This window comes from Strigops habroptila, chromosome 8 (genome assembly GCF_004027225.2).
Source record: "Strigops habroptila isolate Jane chromosome 8, bStrHab1.2.pri, whole genome shotgun sequence".
NCBI lineage: Eukaryota > Metazoa > Chordata > Aves > Psittaciformes > Psittacidae > Strigops > Strigops habroptila.
Window position 1 is genome coordinate 48,475,835 of NC_044284.2, and position 16,800 is coordinate 48,492,634.

Consider the following 16,800-nt stretch of genomic DNA (forward strand, 5'->3'; position numbering starts at 1 on the left):
ACTGCTATGTGAGATGTGCTTCTCCTTTTGTATCCATATTCACTATTATTAAACTCAAAGTTACATATGTATGAAGATGTCAGATATTACTTAAATGTTATGTTTTATTAATTTTGTCTCAGAAAGTATGTACAAAACTTACATATCAAATAGCTAGATAACAGAGATTATGCTTTAGGGGTGTATAGATACATACATATGTACACACACATACCTCAATAGATAAAATTATTTGAAGAAATGTATTTAAATTCTGAGTTTCAAATTCACTTCACAAGAAATACATTATTACACATTGAAACCTAATGATTTCACAATTTGGACCTAACCAAATCCTGAAAAAATAAACCCCTGCTAAAAAACCCCCAGCCATGCTAGACATCCCTGATTTGAAGCAGCATTGGCCAGCCCTCACTGCAATATCCATAGTGATCCAGCAACCGCCCAGCAGCAGCACAACCCTACCCCTGCAGACAGAGAGCACATGTATCCCTACAGAGACATGCTTCCTTGAAGATAGACATATAATCCTACAACTGGCTTTTTAAAAACCCAGGAACCCACATGGGCAACATTGCTTACTCATGAGTAATATTTTCTAAAAATTATTTTCAAGTTAGAATCCCTAACACTATTATGGGGGAACAAGCATGCAAAAGGAAGACAGCATCAATTTTACCTAGCTGAAAGGAAGAACAGATTCAGTGTGCTGTGGTGGTTTTCGTAATCTAAGAAAAAAAAGGGACATACATGAGCACGTATGAGGGCAGAATTTGGCTGTAAGAGTTGTGTCTAGATATGGGAGAACTTCCTGTGACTGCTCAAGCAGTAAGGCATGCTACAACTTGGTTTGAAAACTCACAACCCAACCTTGGGATTTTCTATGCACTTGGCAACATGACCACTACAGCAATAAACCTGCTGGCTTCAGACGAAAAATATTCTGGGGGAAAAAAAACTGAGAAAATAGTTTCTATTTTCTTTTAAATATAATACTGATGATTTGCTGAATCTTCCTAATTACTGAGTAAACATGACATAAGGAAGCTAAATAGTGTATAATTAATATCGTAGAAGAAGGTGCACCATAGCATTGTTTCCGTTTGCCCAATAAATATGCAATAATATTTGTTTTCTTTATACAATGTAATCTTGTGGGAGTCTATGGGTATGCATTAAGGATGAAAACTCCAAACAGACAATAAAACACAACAAAAAATATGCAACTCCCACAGGCCCTTTCTTAGGATTACCCCGTCTGACTCACTATCAATGAACATGTATCACACTTGTATGGCAAAGTAATTTAACAGAGTATTTCTTGCTTTCAAACCTTTTCTTACAATTTTAATACATTTAGTTATGACCCATTTGCCTTTTAGTATTCATGTTCTCTAAGCTCAAAGCAGTCACGAATCTTCTCACTTACTCGCATGTAAGCTAGCACAGATATTTTTTTTCTTGTTATGGTTCATCCTTGTTCCAGTACTTTGTTTATTGTGTAAATGCTATTATTATGCGGTTATTATTAACCTGAAACTGAAGCATTAGATAAAATAGGGAAGGGAAAAAAAGAAAGAAAAAGCGTAGATTCCAGTGAATACGTATCTCCTGCCTTCTCTTTGTAATTTTGTAAGTGTTTTTATAATCCCATGTCTTTATCCCCGCTACTTTCTGCCACATATATGAAAGTCCTACTAGAACTACCGGAGCCTGTGAGATGATGACTGTAAAGCAAGGACAGGAAAACCAGGTATCAAAAGATGCAGTGAGGTGTGCAAAGTAAATGGAACAATCTCCCGGTGAGGTTTGCATAGGTGCAAATCCAAACCTTGTAACAGTATGAAGCAGGAGAGACCTGCTTTTTAGGGAAAATGTTTCCAATGCAACCCTGCCTCAGGAAGAAGAAATGGTAATAAAGTAATATTCATAATCTTGTCATATTATTTATGTGCGTGCGTATTTGCAAGCAAAATGCAGCATGGGATTAGCAGCAGTGTATATCTTAGTACACCAAGTAAGCCAAGCAGATCCGCACTGCTGAAAAGTAATCAGTTCAAAAGATCCAATTAAATGTTTTACCATTTAGACAAAATAAGTAGCCTGCAGCTATGCTTATTTACTAATGAAAACTTTAGCAGTGCAGCATTGTAATACCTGAGCAATTTACACAGATTATTCACACTCAAAGAATAAACATGAGTGCAGCATCCCGTCTTGTGGGTTGAGGAGGTTTCAGGGATGAAACATAGGGTTGGGTAATAATATCAGAGCTTTATGAAGGGGCATTTGTTTCTGAGGCACAATGCTAGAGTAAAGAGTATAGAAAATCCAAGTGAAAATCCTGAAGCACAGTGTCTGATCCTTAGGCGAAACACTGCAACAGACTTGCAGAAGAAGAGCCTCCCAGATAGAGAGCATAGGATAAAAGTAAAAACCCTTTAACTCTCTTTGTTGCAGCACTGTTGATCTTTTTTATCCATGGCTTGGCATGCAACATATTCATAATGTAGTTAAAAGTTATGTAACTTAAATCAGCTTCTAAGTTATTATTAAATGAGTAACTTGAAGAATTACAATATTGAAAACATATAGCTTTGTCCTTTACGTTAATTTGCACAGCTCTTAAATACATTCTAAAAAATCACCCACTTTAATTACTAAAATAAGGTATTGCAAATGGCAGGTGTGATTTTTACTGCAACTTCTGAAATGTAGAAGCCTTAGTATACTTTTAATGTTCACGCTTCAAATGGACCTCCAGCTCAGCCCAATGAAAATTCAGCTTGGCTCATTATGGGTCTCCCGAGTCTAACACAGCTCTTCTGTTTGCAGAAATGCATATTCAACATACATGCATCTTAGCTCTAATAGGAAAGTAAGACTTACTAATTTACAGAATTGGCTGTTGAGGCAACATGACTTCATAGGGCCCTCTGGTTTCCCTCTACAATGGACAGGATGAGGACAATTTCGAACGGGGGGTGTGGTGGGGGTAACCCTAACTGAACTTTAACACATGCATTCTCCTTGAATAATTAAAAATATTATAGCCTGTATCAATTAGGAGCAATTATTTATAAAAATGTTCACCTATTGCAGTTTGCATATAGAGAAACGATCACATTTTCAACAAGGGAAATGGGAAATCGCTATGGGATGCCCTACTTAGATTAAATTAGCAAGAAACTTGTTATCAGACTATATAAAAGATACACCATAATAAGACATGACCTTGCAGAACCTTGGAGCCAACCTGTGATTTTTTCCCCCTGTAACCCTCCCTAATTATCTGCAAAGTTACAGACCCTTTTGTGGCAGGTTATTTTTCTGTGAATAGTGAGGGGGTTTGGGCTTTTAAATATTTAATTAGTCTTCTGATATGAGAATTGTTGCACATGCCAACTGCTTCGATTTTCAAACTGTGTTCATCCTAATTATGTTCAGATTTAGATTGGTCATCCCAAACCTCTCACTCTTGTAATTATTTACTCCTTAAAGATCATTCAGTGGAGAAATATTTTTCACCCTTATGGCTCTTTCTTTCCACAAATGGCTTTTCTGGTCCGTTAATTACCCACTTAGAGGATTAGAGTTTGTAATAATGCAAGAGATCCTGCATGTAAGATGAGTTTTACAGGGTGAAAAAGAATAAATTGTTTTTTGTAAACTTGCCTCAGGGAATATCCCATTTTTGGGTCATAATTTTCATGAACAGAGGCCATGTGCCCACTGCTGCATATCTACCAATTCCACAGGGCTATGGAGCGACTCATTTCTATGGCTCAACAGAACTCAAAGCAAAATGCTGAGCAAGAAGCCAAAAGACAACTTGGTTATTTTACAAGATTTATAAAAGTGCAATCTGCTAGCAAGATGGTATAGTCCTTTTTCTCATAATTTTTAATGCACATTTCATGGCTTTAAAGTTACATATATTTAACTGATAACTAATACCAAAATTACAACTTTTCTTATTTTATCTGCTGATTTTTTCCAGAAATGCTGTCCTTTGGTAGGTCTTTCATCAACTCTGTAACAGTGGTGTCATTTCCTATTAAAACGTGTCTGAGAGCCCTCACTACAAGTACTTTCTTTTCTTCTGAGAGGAATGCCTGTCACAAAGCACTGTTATTCATTACCCCCAGTGATGTCTGGATCTAATTATCATCCGGAAAGCTTGCAGGGCTTCCAGGTATAGGACCTCCCCTGCAAAAGTATCTTTCTGCTCTAACTTGGAAAGCACAATCCCACTTTCTTCTTTGCATTTTGAATTTAAAAGATTAAATTATTGATTTGAGCTGTGCACTCTGATTCCTGGAACTCCCAGTTTTAAGCCCAACAAAGTTTAGGGGTCTGCTTTCGTTTGCTTGTTCTTACATCTGCAAAAATCCTGTGTATTCTGTGGTTGGTTTTCACACAAGTCAAGGAGATTCACCCCTGTAAAAAACACATCAGAAAATTCACTGGCTTGATTCTGTCAATGCACAGATAATCTTCAATTATGTCAAAAATATTCATGATCTAATCCTTTTATCAAACTGTCTACTACTGAAGGAGTCTCATGTGCCTGCACAATTAAAAACCCTGTGTTAGCCATACATAATACTGTGTTACATTTGATGCAAATCCTTTTCTATTGAAATAAGCACTGGGCTGACAGCAGGAAGTGGCTGATAAGAAAGCAACAAGGCATTGCTGATGGCATTCATGATAACTGAGCACTAACTCATATGTGTTCTGTCTACAGTACATTACCCAAAGTGCTTCTGTTTTAAATGTGACTCCAGGAGGTGTTCTTTTGCTGTATCTCTGTCACAAAGGCGGCAAAATTATCTAAGAAAGCTAAATACACAAAGTAAATGTTTTTCATACCCACCAGTGATGCTGGCACTAGAATAATATACTGAAGGCAGTACCAGTGCTACTACGTCCTAGATGAGAAAACACCTACAGCTTCCTGAGTGTAGTGGTACACTTCAGTTCAATGCTGTTAAGAAATTCAGTAAACAGGGAAAGATTATGAGCTCAGAACTGTAACATTATTGTTACATTTAAAACTCAGCCAAAATGAATATACTAAATAGAGGAAAAGGAACACAAACTCTTGAGTTATGGTGAAACAATGATTTTACATTCCTGGAAAAATGTGTGTATACATACATTTCCAATTTGCTCCACCATATAGATCAAGAATCAAGGTATCTGAGAAGCAATGAACAGTAAGGTTAAAGATCACAGATTACTACTAAGAAAGGAATATAAACGCCTTTGTACATACAATGACAAAACATGTATCTTGCAAGATAAAACATTATACAGCTCAGTGTCTTTAAGAAGTAATTAAGAAGTTCCTCCAAGGTGTTGGAACTGTATGACTTTGGTCACGGCAGCTTCCCCAATGAAATGATTCTGCTACCTAATTTCTTTTCTTCTTCTGTTTTGTGTGTGTATGTGTGTGAGTGTGTGTTAGAAGAAACTGAAATTCAAAGGTTCTGATAGCCATATTATAGTGAAAACCTGCTGGAAAAAAAAAGGCTTTCAATAGTAAATCTGTAGTAAAGATTCTGCACCGCAAGTGTATTATAAAGCTGGTTTGACATGCAAGAACACTTCCTCCCCATTGATGTGCCTACAGCAGGCTAAAAATATACTGAATACTGAGTATTTGGTCTATGTAACACTCTTAAGACTGCATTAACTTCATTGCAGTAACTTGTTTTATAGGCTCAGTTCATCATGACCTATAAAATGTTAGGCTGAAGTGCTTTAAATATCTGCTAACACCATGTGCAAGCCTGGGAGTACAAGGCACTGTGCTGTGAAGCGGCAAAGACAGTACTCTTCTGAGAAAGTAGCACGCACTCTTATGTCACTGATATAAACAGGGTAAGGATGCTAAATAATGTATGAAACAGGCAGCCAATCTCTATATAAAACAGGAATTCTACTTTAGTTCTTTGTTTGATTTTATTTTACCAGTATGAAATTAGTTTTTAAGATTGCTTCTTAAAAAACATATAAGTTGACTATCATACTAAATTGAAAAACATACATGCAAATTTCTTTCATTCACAGTTCTCATATGAAAGGAAAAAAAAACCAAAGACCTCTTTCATCTGTGGCCACAGCATTTTTGCTAATTATTCTTCTGCACTCTGTAGAAAATAAAATGCAAAGAGGGAAAACGCAAAGAAGGAAATTGTCTTTCAGTAATCATGGCCCATTTATTAAGCAATTAGATTGCAATTTTATTATTAGAGAGAAAAAAAAGAAATGCTGTAAAATACTGTTATTGCTTGTATCTTTGATCCTTAAACTTCTCCATTTCAGCAACCTCATTAATGTCAAAATACCATGAATATGGCCACCCCTTTTAGACTGTATACCCTGGGCACAGGCAGAATCTACGGAATTCAATAAAGAAGTTTTTTCTTACTGAATTCAACTAAAAAGCTTAATTGAGCCACAAAGGTCAGAAGTTTCTTTTTTATCATAAGTAGCAGATTATTCTGTGGCAGAAGGAAATTTCCAGAATATGAGATCTGCTCATTTTTATACTACTCTGTAGCTACTTTTTAATTTTTAAACCCATGTTACTCTTCGATTCTTTTCCTCTGAATTAAACAGCTTCACTATAATAATCTTTAAATTCTATTTCCTTTATGTTACTAATGAAAACTTTTCACTTTCATCATTACTGCTGACTTCATAACACTAAAAAGTACTCATCATTTACTTACATATATTTAATTCATATTAATCTGTTCTAATTCAAGATCTATACCCTGCTCTGCCCATCTTCATGTACTTTTTCCATGTCAGTTCTGTTTACTAAGTGATATTCAATGGATCTCCTATAGTGCAATGAACCTTAACAGGCAGCTTTTAATTGCCTCGCATAGGAAACCACATCACTATTAATTCCACAGCAACAGTATAAAATAAAACTATTGCTTCTCAGACTCTAGAGCAATTAGACCTCTCGGCTATTTGGCTAACTCTGCTTCATGATACCCAGTGCAGTTAATTATATTTTTTGATGTTAATAGTCTCTGTCAGTTTCAAGCATAACTCCTCTTTGATGAATATTTAAATTATATTTGAATAAAAAAATAATCTTGGTTACATTTCATATTCAGCAGTCATCACAGCTTAATAAAGGTCTCCTCAGCAAGGGTTGAGATAAATGGCTATAAGAACACATGTATAAAGTCCTAAATCAACGTTATCAGATAATGTAGCTGTTTTGGCTAAGTATTATAGAGGATATATTGGAGTGGGAGGAATTAACAGGCTTCAATTATTACGGTATTATTCTATATGAAGTAAATTTGGCACAGCAATATATAAGTAAATCAGAGATTTTTAATTAATAAAGTTCTGACAGTAACTGAACCAGGAACTTATCTTGGCTAGACTAGAAATTTGAAAACTATATAAAATTCATACAAATTCATCCAAGAGAATACAAAATTCAACTGAAAAGTGCTGAAGATTAAGCAATGTTGTCTCGGTCAAGTTCTCAAAAACATCAGTGAATTACCAAGAGAGGTAATTATACACCCAAAACATATTGTACATGATTAACTGTAGGTTTAACAGTATGCACACCTAGGAAAAGTCCTTTTCAGAAATCAAGAAAAAAAAACCAAACCCCAAAACAAAAACAAACCAACCAAACAAAAAAAAACCTCCAACAAAACAAAATTAAATAAAAAAAAAAAAAGCAAACAAAATCACAGGCTGAAGCATGTATTTTGCGTGATGCTCAAATATAAAGGAAACAGCATATAATACTTAAAATTTTATGTATACATATGTATAGTTATTTATTTTCACCCACAAACAGCAAGGAAAGAATGATGAATATATATATATACACACTATCCTGCCAGATATACACTGACTTAAAAAGAATTTGATGGCGGTTTTGCCAATAATAAAGGGAATAAAACAACTTAAATATAAGATACAAAAACACTAAATAAAATATCAAGCTATACCCTGCTAAAGTAATGAATCCAATATTTTCTGAAGTAAACTAAATCTAAGTTTTAAATGTCATTAGCTCGTGTCAATGATCCTTTTGTTGTTTCCTCTGTAGCTTGTCCAATGCCATGACTACAGCAACGTGCATCTTACTTGCTTGCACATGTGTAACATAGTATCTTCTGCAGAAAATAACAACAGAACACACTGCAAAAAGATCATCAAAAAGATCATCACTGACAGCTATTTCACCTTACCTGACTGGTCAGAACCTTGTAATATGAGGATTTGTATTTAATTTATGAAATACTGTCATAATGGAACAACCCCATTAACAAACTCCCCCTATTTTTAATGTGTAAACTAGACCTACTAGTTTCATATTAAGAATTAATCATAGTGAAAATGCACAATGCCAGAATGCTTCTCAGTCATGGGTATTACTCGCTTTTTTTCTGCAATAAAGCCAAGGACTATGGTATGCTTCATGAATATTCTACGCTCTGTGATTATGCCTAGTTCATGAAAATAGGCTACATGTATTTCTGCTTTTTTTTCCTTTTACATTTGAGTCATAACTAAGTCTTGCAACTAACACAGAGAAAACAAAACAAAAATCAATTGGGCCATGGCCCAGCATAGTAAAAGCTTAGTTTAAAAATAAAGAGCATTTTAAGCTTCTGCTACATAAAAATACTCATGGGGGTGACTGCCATACTAAGACCCACGACTGTTTCAGATGGGTAGAAGCCTTCGCTTTTAAAGGATGCTTAAAAAACAGATCTAATGGTGATAATCTTTTATGGTAAATGTTTGTGAAGCAACTGTCAGCAAGGTGAACCAGAAACCACTGGAATGTCAAAGCAGAAGAAGGACCTCATATATGATATCGGCATCAGTACCACTGCAACTCTGATGTGCGTAAATTGCAAGAATGTACCTTATCCACATCAGCCTCTGCTATCCTGTCATCAGCACAGGTATTTCTCTGACAAATATGCAAGCTCTTAATGACCACAATGTAGAAAAAGGCAGGGTCTATCTCTTATTCTGAGACAGTTTTCACTACGTAGTATCTTTAGCAAAGGGAGGCAATCTTCAGCTGCAGAAGGAAAAGCAAAGGAAAAAGCAAGGCAGCAGCAGGGGTCAGCAGAGCCCTTGTCTGAGCCTGGCAGACCCCCGACGTAAAGCGCCATTATCACAATCACAGTCATTTGTGAATGGCAGAGGGTAAAATCCTGCCCGTGAAAACTGTTTTAAGTCACGTTAAGAAATGCAAATCTGAAGAGTGTTATAGTTTAAACACTGAATCAACGGTAGGCCCTGAGGAAGCTATTTCTGAGGCACTAAAATGCTTCTTTGTGGAAGTCTTGCAAAGGCTCGAATTCAGCTCTGCAGTGACCCCACAGCAGGCTTTTGCCTTCCACAAGCAAACACACCCTGCACCAAGTTTGCTTTCGGTGAGACCTTTTCACGCTGATGAGTGAGATTAATCACTTACAGGAGATTTACCCACCATCCACTCAAGCCTGGAGTCCAATAGATGATTTTCTTTATTCACTCACACTATGGAACAGACCAAACTTGTTTTCACTTGAAAGGACACTAATACGGTATAACAATGTTTCCTCTGCAGACTTGACAGGCAGGAACAAGACTGGGGGCTTGAGAGATGTGTCTGTCAGAGGAGAACTCATTTTTTTGTTTTTCAAAAATGTCGCATTCTCATTTATATATAAGATTTTTCAAAATGACGTATTTGTTGGACAAGCGGATAGGTGGAAAAGAATGAACATCCATTCTCCCACTCTTATGTTGGGAAGGAATAAGAAAAAAATAAAGTCTAAGGAGAAGCAATGGATACACTGCGGCTCCTTTCAGCTTTCCCTTGATCACTCTGTTGGGCAGGAGGCACTTCGCTTACATTTTGAAGACCCTCTGTTTAAGTGCAGCTGTCTTGCAGAAAGATGATGGACATAACAGGTTAAGAGTTCTGCCATGTGAAAGAAGTTCATGGTAACAAAAACCCAGGCATGAACTCTTCACTGGTGTCATGATGGATGGAGTAATTGAAGGTACATGTGTTGTGTGTGCTATAGATAGGATAGGATGCGTGCAACAGAAAAAACACTCACTGCTGAAGACGATTTATTCCTTTCTTAACCCCTTTACTTTTCTGCAGCAATGTTTTAGAGGAGAAGGGTATTTAAAAAATTACAGTTCCCTAGGTTCATCTATTATACCTAACATTTTTATACTTACACATTACACTGAGGTTTGCTTTGTTTGTGCATATAGAAAAAGCAAAATGATACTCATTAAATATGCTTAGTAAAGATCACATAAAGATACAATTATAGTACAAATTGTAGATGAAAATAGAATTTCAAGGCCATTCCTGTGCAGGATTCATGTAACCTGCTTTCTGTTGCAGATCAAAAATAAACTGAAACTGTGAGATTATATTTTTTTATGTGGATGTTTGCATGTGCTGCAGGATCTGTAGTTTAAAATACTTTGAATTTTTCCTCTTTGTAATGATTACAACTATGCTCTCAGTATCGGAACACAGATCAGAAGTTCATATTTAAAAATTCAAGGTACATTAGCCTTTATTAGGAAATGACGATTTCTTTCTTAAGTTAACATTAATTTGTCTGTTAACAGTAAATGCTTGAATTTTGCATCTAAGTAAATGATTCCATAGATTCAGAGTTAATAAGCTGTTATTTTCTTTAAATACAGAATGTTCATTTTTTACTAGCCCCACCAACATCTATACCTGTAAATCAGTCAAAAAATAAGGTATACAGAATGGACTGGCCTGACATTTTTATAATATAGGATTTCTCAAAATTTAAAATTATATTATTCAAATGATTATCTGCCACACTACCCAAGTATTTATTTAAATACACATGCAAAATTATCATCTAATTGTACTGTACTGGATTCACAAAGATGTCTAACCTTTAATATATTTGGAAACATTTTGTTTAAGAAAAGTTTAGGACTAGGAAATAAGATTCCTACTAAAAAAAGCCTGGTTTTAATTCAGAAGTGAAATGTCCCAGCATGCAAAAAATGCATTTTTGCAGCTTATTGTTCCACTATAAATTACACATATAACATGCCTTTGCCTTTGAAATGTATTTTAAGTATTTACAAGTACTTTTAAATATCCATTATTATTTTAAGCTAATAAAAAGAGAAAGCCAAACACTATGTGGTATTTTTGTAACATTTAGTGCCTGTCCTGACAAAACCGTGTGGTTCATCCACCTGCAGTTGCAAGCAGGGCTTTGAAGTTGACACTGGTGGCAGAAAGCCCTCATAAACACACAGGCAGTTTGAATATAACTCACACAATCACGTCCAATCCACTTACAATGGAAGTGGACTTAAGACTAGGTCATAAGTGAGTTTTATCATGTAAATTTTCAGATCTCTGCTGTGCCTATAAAGAGCGGTACTATTTAGCCTTATCAACTTCAAAGTCTCGTGACAGTTTTCTGGCTACAGCCACACCATCACACTTTATGAGCGAGCGACTAGAGCAATTTCCTCAGGCTGCTTTGCATCTTCTGCTTCCTTGTTAATTTAATTTCTTTCTAAACAAAGAGGAAATGGAGGAGATTTGTCCCTGCTAAAGGACAGCAGAGCACCAAGGAGTCTGACTATTTTAAGATTTAAATTGCCTGAAATGCGGGTCCTCTGCCACTCACTTACACTACTCCCTCACCAAATATTCCACTAATAAGCTTATTTCTAAACTCAACTTTAGCGTGTGGTAGGATCTCTCCAACTTGACTGTATGCAAACGTCGGGGTTAATTATCAGAGAAGTGTGAAAGGGGAGAGGGATTTTCTAAAGGTCTGGTCTCTTTCTTCAAAGCTTCAATTTTAAACATGCCAGTCTGAAATTAGATTCCAATTATTCCAGAATAAAGTATTTCAGAGGTATTTAGATTCCGTGTAAACTTCAATCAGGGACTAAAAATTTAATAACTACTTTACAAAGGTAAAAGCAAAGCAATGAAGTCATTAGTGTTCTAGTCAGGCTTCCTACGAAAGCATTAAGTTAAAAATCTTTTGAGAACTGCAGAAAAGGAAGAAAAGGGAGGGAGAAAAGATGAAGTAGCAGTTTGTTCTGAGAAAGAGGAGCTGATGCATCAGTGCACACTGGCAAAGTTTGTGTGCTAGTATCTCAAATTCTCTGGAAGGGGAGCAGGGCATGTGATTACATAGCTTTGTGTTCAACTGGAAACCTCATCTTATTTTTCAATCTTCAGATTTCACACTATTGATCTCATTAAGCTAGTGTTTTCACGCTGTAACTGCAGTAAATGTAGTTGCTGTGCAAAAGCTGTGGAGTAATGTTGCAAATGAACAATGAGTATTTAATAATTGCCGTGGAACTACATTTAACTGCAGGTCTAAACTGAATTGAGTGGTCAAACGCAGTGGGTAGAAACACTGCTGGCTGAAGTGATAAAAACGTGTCATTAGTCCTTAAAAGTAAACACTGTAGGATTTTAATTAGCAATCTAGAAACAATTGCTGCTTATTTCTAAAGGTATGGAAGAAAAGTTTTGCTTGTGATCAAATGTTCTAACAGATTTTTTTTTTTTCTAGTCAGTTAAAAAAAAAACCACCAATGAATCTAATAGTCCTTCAGGTGAGATTTTTCTATGCAATTACTGCCATCAAAATACAGCTGATGCAATACTTTTAGATATCAGATTAAGGACATGTGCTGAGTACCAAATAACAGTTTGCCTTAGACAACAAAAAATTATGATCACCAATGCAGTTATAAATAAACGAGATACAAGAACTTTAAATATTTCGTAAGAAATTTGCAATCTTCTTCTATTCTTGCAATATAGCACAAATTGAGCAATTTTGAGAAAAGACTGAACCAGTCAAGAGACAGCTTTTCTACTTAATGACAGGATTGAGAAAGAAAACTACAAAAGCAAACTTCTAAATTACTATAAATGCCAGACAAAAATAGAAAGCAAAGTGTCAAATGATCTTTGCCATTCATTCAGGGGGAAAAAAAAAAAAGGAACAAAAATGAGAAATTCTCAGCACAGGTATTCTGAACCAATGTCAGAGATGTGATCACAACTTCATCTTAATCTGTTGAAAAAAAGGTGAGAGTGGAAGACTGGGGAACTTCAAAAATACTCTCTGCTATCACAAACTTATAGTTGATTAATTGGAAAGGGAGGATTTAAATTTCAGCTTTCCAGTAACAGTTTGATGTCACTTTAAGCAAGATTGTGCCTCTATATTTGTCTCTGACTACCTTAATCTGTATATTTGCCGTGAACATAAGGAGGACTTTGATCAAAACACAACATGCATTTTACACAACAAGGAAATCTACAGAGAGGCACTACATTTACAAAAGCAATTGAAGGTGGTTTCAAAGGGAGTTGACAGATTAGAGGATGATGACACTGCTGCTGCAGTCTCAACGGAAATCTGGCTTGATCTAATTAACAGCAACGAACTAGAACCACAAAAAGATAATTCAAACATGATTTAAAGAAGTTATACTACCTTCTTACTAGCATAGTGATGGAGCCTTTCCCTTACTGATCATAGAACAAGTCACAGGTTGAACATAGAACAAGAATAAAAGGCCTGATATCCTTAATTTACCTTCAACATTTGAAATTGAAGCCTGAGATCTAGCCAAAATGTTTTACTACAGAAGTAGAGAGAATCCATGCATTCCCATGAAAATGATAAAAAAATTGTAAGAGTCACACTCATGACAACTTGAGTGAATTGGGAAATCAAAATCGAAGACTATTTTTAAGATGCGACTGTATGTTACTGAGTGCTACCATGTTCGAACAGAACACAGAACATGGAGCATAGCATGAATGACAATACGCATGTTTCATTTCAGACACCTGTGTAACATGCACCAGAAAGCTCCCAGGTTACTCACATCCCCTCTATGTACAGATTCCTCACCCTAGAGAAAATACACTTGGAGGAAAACTTCCCACCAATCCTGAACTTACTCAGGCTTGTAGTTTAAGCCAGTAACGATGCCAGTGACTGATTTGTGCTGACATATCCACAGCTGTCAGTACCAGGTGACTGCTGCCTACATGCAGCCTTGTAGCATAGGAATTTCTGTGAATCTTAGTTCTGATGCACTTTTTGTATGAAAAACACTTATTGGAGCTTTGTGACTTGGGTTAGTGGTGCATTTGGCAGTGCTAAATTAACAGTTGGACTCGATCTTAAAGGTCTTTTCCAATCTAAGTGGCCCTAAGATTCTTTGGCTCTTCTGACTGATTATAATGTTCTCTGAGTGACAATCACTGTCACTGTCACTAAGACATACTTCACTGTGAGAGTGGTGAGGCACTGGAACAAGTTGCCCAAACAAGTGGTAAATGCACCATCCCTGGCAGTGCTCAAGGCCAGGCTGGACAGAGCCTTGGGCGACATGGTCTAGTGTGAGGGATCCCTGCCCATGGCAGGGGGGTTGGAACTAGATGATCTTAAGTTCCTCTCCAACCTCTAACTACTCTATGATTCTATAATGTAACTTGAGCTTACATGCATATATGCTTCTGTACACACATGTATAACGGTATATTATCATCTTGGCATTTAATCATTCTGACATTTTCAATTGGATGCATTTCACAGGTGGGAACGATGGCAATGATTTACTGCATTCACAGGAAATGTCTAACTTTGCCAGGGAATGTAGAAGTTACTGAAAAATGCATCCGTCTGGACACATTTTGAGTGCTGTCTGACCACCTAAAAGACAAAGAGACAGGGCATCTCCGAGTAAGTAAATTGCTTCATTCTCCATGCAGTTATTTTCCTCCTTTTTAACTTTTACTCATGGAATTAAAAAAACCCCCAACTCTCTCACTGCAACTGATACTTTTTAATACCTTCTAATATTACCTGATATAAATAATACTCCTCAATAGTAAACTGGCAGCTATGGCTTGGCACTTCCTACAGCATATACCTCTTACTGTATTAATTCAGGCATTTTTCCTCTTTAGTACTCAAATTTTTTTAATATATATATTTACCTCTGTGTCATAATTTTGTAGGCATCTGGAAGGAAGCATTCTGTGTTCTCCATCTGGAAAGGGTCAGCATCACAAATCTTGTCATCTGTCCGTCCATAGTTAGCACTTTCTATCATAATAACATCACTTCCTGGACACCGGAGGTCAATGGAGTAGCCTTCACAGGAGAGCTCCCTCCTAACCAAACCAAATGGTAGTGCTGCTCGGCTGAAACCTGAAAAAAAAGAAAGAAAAAAAAATAAAAAAAAAGGATTAGACTTGAGCCTAAAGAATATATTCATTGGACTACTCTTTTTCTGTCACATAGGCACCAGATCTCATCAGTGTGCTAAAGGAAATGCACCTTTAAACAGTTTGACCTGGTACCATGTTAAGTGAAGCATCTTTCATGAAACTGTCATATCCCTGCACCACCGCTGCTGTGTCCTTAATCTGAGAAAGGAGGAATTCCTCTTCATTTATTTTATCCCTTGCAAGTGCTGCCTGTCTGGATGGCTACATTGCATGTTCCTGTTCCCACGTCTTTTCTCTGCTTCCTTCTTCCCTCTTTGGGCACAATCAAGCTGTGTCTGAAAGTGGGGAGCAGCAGAGCAGGCAGGATTTGCAAATGCAGAAGTAACTTAAAAAAACCAAAACCATCAAACAAACCCAAAACCAACCAACCAACCAAAATCCACAAAAAAAACCCCTGCAAATCCGTAGTTCCAACTTCATTAGTCTTTCTTAACTTATATCTTCCTTTCTCCAGGAAGAGGTGGTTTCTTTTGCTTAGCTATTTTATGGATGTTTGTGCCACCAGATCTAATGTGCATTCCAATACCTTACCTAGTTGAACTTCAGCGCTTACTGTGCCTTTTACATAAACAAAAAAACAGTTAAGATTCTGAACAAATGCATAAATGATCACTACTGCAAACTGTAGATCTGTATACTACACTTTCTTGTACACAGCTACTGGTGGATTACTATTAAACAGAATATTTCTGTTTCTTACAAAATGTGTGCATTACTGCCTTTTGAAAGACAAGTTGGTAACATGGTGCTGTTAAATACCTATTTCTTTAAAATAGTAAATCCTTTCTACATTTTCACCAGAGTTACAGATATTCCTATTTTTGAGAAAGTCATCCTAATACCGTAGCACAAGGCCATTAATATTTCAGTGCATGCTGCTGGAGACAAGTTGTGACAGCAAAGAGAAATAACTAGTGAGTATGGAAAGATGGAGCTCTACAGTGTTTTGAAGGTAAAGAAAATAAACTTTTCTTAAAAAGTATGATGCGTTAGAAGAGGCAAGGAAGCGGGATCTAAAAAGATCAAGAACAACTTGAGATAACCCCTTGATAGTAAATTTTCACATGAACCAGAGGCTGTCACTTTTTCTACTGAATTAATGATCTGTGGATTAAAAATACTGTATGAAGATAACTGTTAGGACTGCAAAAAAAGCTGTTGATAATGATCACACCAGTGTCTGGATGTAGCTTCCTGGCAACCAGAGCCCATCTACCCATCCTCTACGTGCACACCCCTGCCTTCCCTTTGCGCCAGCACCTGCTTTTGTCCAACTTGTATAGTAAACTAATGCAAGAGGCTGGTCTGACTCTAACCTCCCTCTACTAAAGAAGAGCCGATGAGGTCTCAGAGGACCAGCTCTTTGGCTGGGTGGGAATTCACCCCAGCACAAGGGGAAGGCCAGAGTGCAGCAACCACATCTGCCT

At 36.6% G+C, this 16,800-nt stretch overlaps 1 protein-coding gene across 28 annotated transcripts in view; it reads right to left on the reverse strand.

The window, feature by feature from the left end:
- The window catches only part of ADGRL2 (adhesion G protein-coupled receptor L2), a 320,846-nt gene that overhangs the window by 59,033 nt on the left and 245,013 nt on the right, over positions 1-16,800 (reverse strand). For all 28 annotated transcript variants that reach the window (XM_030494611.2, XM_030494604.2, XM_030494621.2 and 25 more), the window contains one exon: positions 15,080-15,293. In XM_030494611.2, coding sequence (XP_030350471.1) covers positions 15,080-15,293 — 214 coding nt within the window. The remainder of the gene's footprint in view (positions 1-15,079; positions 15,294-16,800) is intronic.